The sequence below is a fragment of the Heloderma suspectum genome, chromosome Z (assembly GCF_057233095.1).
Source record: "Heloderma suspectum isolate Gila_16-S chromosome Z, 16-S_ref, whole genome shotgun sequence".
Classification (NCBI taxonomy): domain Eukaryota; kingdom Metazoa; phylum Chordata; class Lepidosauria; order Squamata; family Helodermatidae; genus Heloderma; species Heloderma suspectum.
Window position 1 is genome coordinate 8,886,393 of NC_139476.1, and position 9,616 is coordinate 8,896,008.

Here is a 9,616-nt window from a genome sequence, read left to right on the forward strand (position 1 = left end):
CATTACATGCGATCCTTTTAAACCAACAAGCTAGCTATTTCGAACTAAAAACAAGTTCTAGGCCCCAGGCCTAACGCTATCAGCTGTGATAGTTTAGTGGACCTCTTAAGTACAGGGGTAGTCTGTTACAGGAGTGAGTACTGGATGAGGACAAACAGCTAGGATGGGATGTTGCTTCATGCGCTGCTTTGGGGCTTCCCATTGGGGCACCTGTCTGTCTGCTGGTGAAAATGGGGCGTTGGAATAGAAGGACCTTTGCTCTGATCCAGCAGGTCTTATGTTCTTGTATGGAGCGCAGAGTGTGTGTTCATCTATCACAAAGGTGTTGAACCTCTTTCAACCTATGGCAAACTTACCTAGGTGTGGGATCCCCTACTCTAGGGCAATCCCATTTCTGCCGCCAAATGTGGAGAACCTGGTCTTGCGGTAGGGGTCTTCCCTATAGGGCAAACCGAGGCAGGCCCGATTTGCTTCAGGCTGATTCAGGTGGTGGTGGGGATTCGGAGGGCCAAATCCCTCTGTGGCTGATGCCCGTGCTGCACAAGTCCCCAAGTTCCTTACCTGGGCCCTTGGAATGCTCGCTGGCAGCCATCTTCCTGTTCCAGGGTGGGGTCGTTGTCACCGCCACCGCCAGCTTCTGGGTCCTTGGCACATGAGCCAGGAGATGTCTTCTTATTCCAGGGAGTCGCCATTTTTAAAATGGTGATTCCCTGTATTTCCAGAAATACAGGGAGAATCTATTTCCGGAAATACGGGGAGTTGCCATTTTTAAAGTGCTGAATCCCGGGAACAGGAAAACGGCTGCCGGTGTGTGTCCCAAGGGCCCAGGTAAGGAGCCGGGGGCTGGGCTGGGCAGCGCGGCTTAGCTTCCGGATTGCTCCAAAGCATGCCCAAGCACCTCGGAGCAACCCAACCAGCTTCATGCTCCCTCCACCTCACCTCAGAAGTGGCACAAACCGCCCCGCTTCAGCTCAAGAGTTCGGGCCGAAGCAGAGCACAGACCTAGGAAAAACCTTGCAAAAGCTGGGAAACCACCAAATTATTGGCAACCAAGGAAAAGGAGGTGGAACCAGGGAAAAGGGGTGGCTGTCTGGGGAACCCTGAGCAGGCCAGAAGCTGCACTCCTAATCTATCAACTCCTCGTAACCAGGATTGCTAAACAGAGCCTCTACATACAGGAGCGGTCTGCTTGTGGACGGGAACATGCTTTAACCATCACTCTGTGTTGCATTCCTTCCTCTTTTCTCTCCCCCCATCCCCCCTTCAATCCAGGACTCAACTCTGCTGCTCCAGCTGTGCAGCTTTCTACCACTGGGTGATGGTGGCAGTCACTGGTGGCACAGCCGTAGTGGCCACTCTGTTCCTATCCAGCATCATGATATGGCCAATCCATGTCCGATTTTGTAAGTACCATTTGCTTTGATTGAGAAATGGGAGAGATCTGGGGTCGGGGAGGAGGCTGGTGAAAGTTTCAAAACCCTACCACTAGGGATGTATAAAATCCATCCCATCTGTGTTTCATGGATTGCCAGGCACCTTTCATTCCATCGTCCGCCATCAACAGAATCACATTTTTTTTGTTTTCCAAATTGGCGCAAATTCGCACATGTGAAAATGCGCAAATTCACACATGCAAAAATGCATAAATCTTCCGTAAATGTACATTTTCACACTTTCGCCTGTGGGGGAAATTTGCATTTTTGGCTGGGGTTTTACATGTTGTGTATTTTTCAATGACAAAATTTGCGCAGAATTCAGGAGTGTTGGAAAACTGGTCTGCAAATCCACAGAATCTGCCCGATGGGAGTAAAGCCAGTCTGCTGTGGAATCCGGGAATTGGATTCATGAAAAACCAAACTCATTTGGTTCCATTGTGGATTTCTCCTGACATCCCTATCTACTACCAAATGATTAATTGCACTCTTCTGAAAAGCAGAAATTGATGTTCAAGTTTTAAGAGAGGTTATGGGCTGTAGCAAAATGTTTGGGGTAGGGGAAATAGCTGGAAACCATGAGGATGGAGTGTGTGGGTGACGGAGAGCCTTCTCTCCCCCGCCCCCCCAACTGTCTGCAGGTTATGAAACTTAACTGTATCCATGAGGACTAGAAGCATTTTTTAAAGGTGAGAGAGGCTATGAACAAAGCTAAGAAAATAGTGCTCCGAGGCCTCCTTTTTGAGCTTGTACCGAAAATAAATTATCTTAAATTTAGATTTCTGGTTCTCATTGTGTGGGGGAGACATCCTTAACTCCTAATTCAATTTCTCCTGCAGATGATGTTTCGATTAGGGGCCTGGCAGGAACAGGATCAGGAGAGCTCAGACCCCCTGAAGAAGGCGAGCATTCTGGTGTGGTCAACTGAGGCTCTGTTCCATAGGAAGGAGGGAGCCAGGAGAGAATGGGGGGTGCTGCAACATAGAAGACCCAAAGGTCAAGGTGTCCTCTTCTTGATCCAAATTGGGCTCGCCCATTGTTCTCACTGTGGACGGAACATTGGCAACTATTTATTGCCCCATCTGTTTCCATTCAAGCATGTTTTGCACTGGTCTCCCTTGTCACTCACCAGTGGGTAGTAGCTCTCTCCCTTCCACCAGTGGGTAGCTTCTCTCCCTTCCACCCACCCCACCTAGTTGTCCTTCCTTTGCACACCTAGCACTAAGTTATTTGGGCTCATGAAGGGAGTACATTCCTCACTTAACCCTTTCCCCTCTCCTCCGACCTCACCACCAATGCCAGATCACATTTTTAACCTAATTATATGTAAATATATATATATATATATATATATAAATAAATACAGGCGTGGTCTTATTTAAAAAAAACGTGTAATGGGTCTGATTTTTATGGCAATATTTTTCCAGTGTCTTTTAAAAGTATTTATTTACAAGAATTCTGTTCTGAGAGTACTGATCTTAAAATGCAGAGCAAAACCTAAAGACCGGACACCACCATTTTTCATTTGGTTTGAGTGTGAGGCTGTGGATTGTTCCCTGGAGGGGACACATCTATTTCTGTCAGCGGTGCATTACCATACCAGAACACAACCATACCTCAACTATCAAGAGATACACTGGCTGCGTTTGCACATAATGATAAACCAGGAATCCTGGATTATTAAACCATGATGTGGATCAGCTGTCTGTGCTGGTGCACGCAACTTATTTGCCTCCGCTTTCCTGCTCCCTTCACACAAGCGGCCAAAGAAACTAGGCAATGACACAGGGCAGAACATTTTCCAGTGCTTTATTTTTCTGCAGAAAATTTTCCATTTCATGGCCACCTAATGCGGAGAGAAAACTCACTGGAAAAGACCCTGATGCTGGGAAAGATTGAAGGCAAAAGGAGAAGGGGACGGCAGAGGATGAGATGGCTGGAGAGCATCACCGATGCAATGAATATGGACTTGAGCACACTCCGGGAGAGAGTGGAGGACAGGAAGGCCTGGCGTGCTATGGTCCATGGGGTCACGAACAGTTGGACACGACTGAACAACAACAATGATGGATCCCAATTGCAAATACGATATTTTGCAAGCTCAGAAGTTGTGGATGAGTGGTTGTCAGTATATCATGCACAATTCTTTAAGCTGCTGAAAACTATTGGTGTGTCAACAGTATTCACTACTTCTACCACCACCTGTCCCTGTCTTATATTCCCCTTAAGTATATGCAATGTAAGGAAAGTATATGCTATTGTGTTCAAACTTTTACAAGTATTCCAATAAAAATGTCTACATAATATAACATTTAAATCACATTAAGTGTGCTTTTAAGTTTCTCTCAAATAGTTTAGGTAAAAATACGTATTTTAACTAGTGCTGTGCCGATTCCTACCCCTTATTTTTGGGAACCTTTTCTCTCCCTGCGAAAGAGGCATTGTTTTTTCTGCCTCTTTCACAGGAGGGGGAGAATTTCGGAGAATTTTCTCCTTGGCGAGGGGACAGGGTTTCCACATACCTTTTTTAAATGTAGGCAATTCTTGAGGGGTCTTCTAGTTGTTGTTTTTTTAACACCCCCTGTGCTTGCGGGAGCCCAGGACCCTTCTCCAGCTCAGCAGTTCTTTCTGAACTCCCAGGAAAGCATGTGACCTCTCCCTCTTCAGTAGGCATTCAGAAAGAATTCCCTGTTGGAGAAGAGTCCTGGGCTTCTGCAAGTGCAGGGGTGTTTTTTAAAAATCGAAAGACCCCTCAAGAATTGCCTACACTTAAAAAGGTATGTGGAAACCCTGTTCCCCTATCCAAGGAAAAAATGCTCCAAGTTTTCGTTTTTGCCCCCCCCCCCCCAACACAAAATGACAAAAATGGAAGGATCGAAATTTTCGGCACAGCACTAATTTTAACATATATTTTAATAATTGATGTGGGGTACCTTTGTAGTTATCTTTGCTACATATAAGTAAAATAAAGATGTTAAAGCAGACCACTCTGTAGGGCTTTCCTGACCTGGTGCTGTCCTGGCTGAGGGATGCTGGGAGTTGTAGTCCAATGCATTTGGGAGCACCAGGTTAGAGAAGGCTGCTGTAGAGCATCAGAACAATTTCTAATGAAAACAGAAAATGTTCTGATTTTTCTAATTACCCTATATAAACTAATTTTCATAGCAAGATTTGCTGGAAAATTATGGTTTATTGTGTCCAAACGAGCCGGGATTTATGAGCCAACAACAAACCCTGGTTTAAAAGCTGGCTTAAAAGGTACCCCTCGCCTGATCTGTCTATCCAGTGGCATGAAGGGAAGAGCAAATGGGCAGTGTGCATGAGCGTGCAGTGCACTCACATTGTGGCTTCTGTCCTGTGATGTGTGAAAGCCGCCACTGTGTTCTGCATTTTCAGACAAAGATGGGCACATACTTGACTTCCAGACTTTGTTTCTACAAAATGAGGTGTCTTCGCTTACATGTATACCAAATGAGTACTTTCTGGGTCAGGAGTGGGCAGAACTCAGGCTTGTATTTTTATTGAACCTAAGATCCACTGATCGGAGCTCGATGCAAAAGACGTACAGTTAAAATTAAAGAATCCCTAGCCAAGTGGTAAAGAGCACCAAAGCATCAATGGAACTCGCAGTTCTTCATTTAATTAAAAAAACACCCAGTCCTATTTTACCCCAAGTTCTCTTCATTTCATCAGGGTAATTTCATCAGAGCGTGTGTGTCTTTGTCGTTAAATTGGCCAGTAGACTCACTGGGCACCAACACACGAGACTTTGAGCATGCAGTCATGGTGGGTCACTCCCGGAGGCTTGTGCGTCCTTTTTCATGACATTATCCTCCAGTGCCTCTCTGCAGGTTTTTTAGGGTTATCCCACAATGATTTAACTCCCTGATAATGTAATACATTATCGCCATAGTGTTGCAGCGCCATCTAATGGCTGCATTACCAGAACATAGGGAACTTCCACATAAAGGGAAGTGCCCCCCCCAAAAACCCCGAAAGGGGGAGGCCACGTGTATTGGGCCGATGGCGATGCTGGAAAAACTCTGGAAGAAGAAATCCTGGTAAGGGTGCGGGATTTCTGCAATGTGTGAGGGCGCCCTGAGTAGATCCTCACCCTTGCTGCCCCCTTGTTCTTGCAAAAGGACCCTACCCATTGTGACTCCCCGCTCCCTGCAGTAGGCCCATCCTCTTGGAAATATGAAATGCAACAGTATGGTGTGACTCACAAGAAAGACTCCACCCCCCCTTCTTTAAAATCACAACAAACCTTTTCCTCTCTCATTCCGTCTTCCACCTCCCTTTCCTGATAATGGAATTTGTTACACCTTTACTAGCCATGCTGCTACTTTGTCACCTGCCTAGTGAGCCGTAGCAGTGGCGTGTTTTTTGTGTACTTTTTTTACTAGAAATCAGGAGCTATGGCAAGGAACGTGGGCGAGTTCCAACCTGCCTGAACAGGATTAGGTTTCTGCTTTGAGATCTATTGGGGCAACGAAAATGACGGTTGGCGAAAGTCTGGTGGGGGAAGGAAGTGTTTTAAAAGGTCGGTTTGACAGAGTCAACAGAACAAAATGATTGCTCTTAACAGCTGTAAAGAAAGATTCTGTGCGGAGAAGCGGGGGAAGTCTTTGTACTAAATGTCCGCCAAAGCGTGCCATGTTTTGAAGCCTCGACAGAATTTTTCAAGGCCTGAAGCCATTTAGGTCGAGTGAGGGGGTCGCACCAGGCAGTAGATCGGGGGTACAGAATCCCAGGCTTGGGGTACCAATCAGGCTTACCTGGGGTTCACCAGATGTCTCATTCTCCCCAACCCCATTCCCCCAACCACCAGTGATTGGGTGGTTTCCCGGGTTTTGTGCAGTTTTTTTCCCCATTCTAAAAAGGTTGAAATGCCTCTCCTAAGGTTAAGTTAGGAATAACTTAACCTTAGCCAGAAATAAGAGCTTTCAGCTAAAATATGCTGGTATTTTGGCACCATTCCTTTTTTCCTGAGATTCTCCATCCTTCTGAGATAAACTGTTATTGAACATAAAGGCTCCACTTAGCCACTGTAGTTAATAGTAGTTGACAGACCAGCCTCAAACCCTGCCTGGATCAAACCAACACTCCATTTAGCCCAGCATCCTGTTTCCAAGAGTGGTCAGCTAAATCATTCTGGGAAGCCTACAAGCAGGGCATGAGGGCCACAGCTTGCCAAGTCTTGCTCCCCAGTCATTGGCCTACTGTTTCCATACATGGAGCCCTTATAACCGTCATGACTGATTGCCTGTAAGAGAATTTGCCTACATTCTCCGTGAATTTGCCTAAACTCCTTTTTAAGTCGCCTTGTGGTAGTGAGTTCCGTAAGTTAGTTCTAATGTCTGAAGTGCCTTTGTTGTGTGTGCATGCATGTCCTGAATCTACCGTCCATCAAGAGTTCTCTAGTTTCGGGGAAGTAGGAGAAATACCTCTTCATTTTCTCCATCCCCACAGATGGTGCTCTTATCTCTCTCCCCCCCACCCCCCAGCCGCCCTCTCTGAACTAACGTGCCCCAAGACACGACCTTCGATGGATGAAAGAAGCTCCAATGTTTTGGTTTCCTTATCCGCTATAGGAGGATAATTATAAAACTCGCCTACCTACCTGGGGTGTTGTAAGGATTATTAAAGGAATATACCTGTAAAGCAGTTCGACCATGTAGGAAAGGGAACGGTGCTTGGGGGCACATGCCCCCAATGACCTTTGCTATTACTGCAGCCCCTAACCTAATCTGCAGAGCTCTGCTCCCTGTGTCTTCCTAGCACCTCCTGGCCTCTGGTCCTTGGTCACAGTAGTGTGTGACAGAAGATTTGGAATTGGCTTATATACTGACATTGCTGCCCAATGTGAATGGGTTTATCTGTGCATTTTTTTCTGCCCAAAGCAGTCTGACAGATCAAAGAACAGAACCACAGATGGGCTCCTTTTGTGGGTTGGCATCTTTAGCATCAACCAGCCTTGAGTCCACCTGCACCTCCTTTCACCCTCTATCTTGGGAAGGAAGAGCCTGGTACCAGGACTGTGTATCACCAACTGTCAGGGGCCAGAAAAGGCCACCCTAAACTCTTTGATTCAGCCCTAATCCTCCCTCCCTTCCTGTAGATTGCAATTTTGCAATCTGTTTTGGGTGCCAACCATGGCTAAGTAGTTGGATACAAAAGAGAAACCATCAAGCTGTGAATCTGACAAACAAAAAACTCACTGAGGTTTCCTTTAATGGTTGCGAGGGATGCTATGAATGGATAATACATACTAAGCTGCCTTATACCAGGTCAATCTGTCAACCTCGCCCACTATTAACAGCCATCCCTCCGGGTCTTTCCCATCACCTTTTTAACGGGAGATGCTGCCAGGAATTGAATCTGGGACTCTCTATAGAAAGCATGTGCTCTACCACTGAGCCAGAGTCATTCCCAGTGTTGGACTGGGAGAGCCAGTATGGCGTAGTGGCTAGAGTGTTGGACTGGGAGTTGGGAGATCCGGGTTCTAGTCCCCACTCGGCCATAAAAGCTCACTGGGTGACTTTGGGCCAGTCACACACTCTCAGCCCAACCCACCTCACAGGATGGTTGTTGCGAGGATAAAATGGAGAGGAGGAGGATAATGTAAGCCGCCTTGGGTTCCTTAAGAAGGAAAAAAGACAGGATATAAAAGTAAAATAATAATAATAAATTCTCCAACTTTAAACGAGGTTTTAAATTAGTGCTTGGACGTTTTGTAGTGTTTAATTTGGGGGGTGGAGAGGAGGAGAGAAAGAGAAAGCTGTGAGCTGCACAATAGTGAATCACCGTGAACTTCCAGGGGCTCCCTAGCTCTCTGGGGATCTGATATAGGGTCATAGATCTGTGTTGTGGGGATTTGCCTCCACTGCTTCTCTGCATGTATATTTGTAAGTAAAAGAAATGCTTTTTCTTTTTTACTCCCAGTTAAATGTGCATGGGATTGCAGCCTAGCAACACAATGCCATGTATGGTTTCTCAGAAGTAAAACCCACTGTGTCCAGTGCAGCTTACTCTCTCCTAAGTGTGTTTAAGGACAAAGTTTCTAGCACTCCAAAAGGAATCTGTCCTAGGATTTTGCACCACTCACGCACGGAGAGCACATATGACTTTTCATCAAGCCAGTTCCTGCCACTGTATTAAACTCTGTACATGACCAAAAAGTGTGACAAAGAGCCATTTCAGGGGTGGGGGATATTGAATGTAAATAAAGGTTTTACTGCTTTGTTTTTCCCTAGGATTGCTTCAACCAGAATCACCCCTGCACAATAAATAAATGTAGATTGATCTTTGGTTTTTGGGGACACAGCCGTGCTTTCAATGTACTATAGAAAGAGCAACACATTGAAGTTTTTGTGTGTGTTGATCTTCCACTTTTTCTGTTTTCATAGCATTCCCAAACACAAGCACAATATTGGGTGTGCCAATTTTCAGACAGCATTCCTAACCGTTGTTGGGGTATATGATGTATCCTGGAATCCTTCAGAGTCCTTACCATTCCTTGAAGTTGGAACACCAGGGGATCACGATGTAAGCCCATTTAAAAGGCTTCTGGGTTGCCCCACTGGGGTTAATATCCCAGCAGTTAGTAGCTGATTAATGTGAGGGCCCACATTCTGAGGAATGAATTCCATTTTGGAGATGTTCTGGGGGGCTGCATTCCAAAGGCGAAAGAGTGGGGCCAAAAGACCAGCATATTTTAGCTTAAATCTCTTGCTGCCAGTAACGAAGATAGGAGATTTGAGGGCAATGTGGCCAGAGGAAGGGGACACAGTGTTATGTGATCTCATAAAGATCATATAACACCAGCTTTAAAGGAATTGCACTGGCTGCCAATATGCTTCCAGACGGAATTCAAGGTGCTGGTGATGACATTTAAAGCCTTAAGCAGCTTGGGATCTCAATATTTGAGGGAGCACCTCTCCCTGTATATGCCTGCCCAAGGACTGAGATCTGCTGGAGGGACCCTCTGCATCCCACCAGTGCGAGCTGTACACTCTGGTGGGACATGGGAGAGGGCCTTCTCTGCTGTGGCACCCTGGCTGTGGAATGCCCTCTCCTTGGAGGCTTGTTTGGCGGAGACGTTGGTTTCATTTCGGCACCAAGTAAAAACATAGATTTTCACCAGAGCCTTTGAGGGCTAATTGAATTCCCTAAAGTAGCAC

At 46.1% G+C, this 9,616-nt stretch overlaps 1 protein-coding gene across 1 annotated transcript in view; it reads left to right on the top strand.

The window, feature by feature from the left end:
* Nucleotides 1-7,890, top strand: part of MFSD12 (major facilitator superfamily domain containing 12) — a 55,485-nt gene extending 47,595 nt beyond the window's left edge. The window contains exons 9-10 of the mRNA XM_084825978.1: nt 1,273-1,403; nt 2,273-7,890. Coding sequence (XP_084682104.1) covers nt 1,273-1,403; nt 2,273-2,361 — 220 coding nt within the window. The 3' untranslated portion in view covers nt 2,362-7,890. The remainder of the gene's footprint in view (nt 1-1,272; nt 1,404-2,272) is intronic.
* Nucleotides 7,891-9,616: the final 1,726 nt, after the last annotated feature.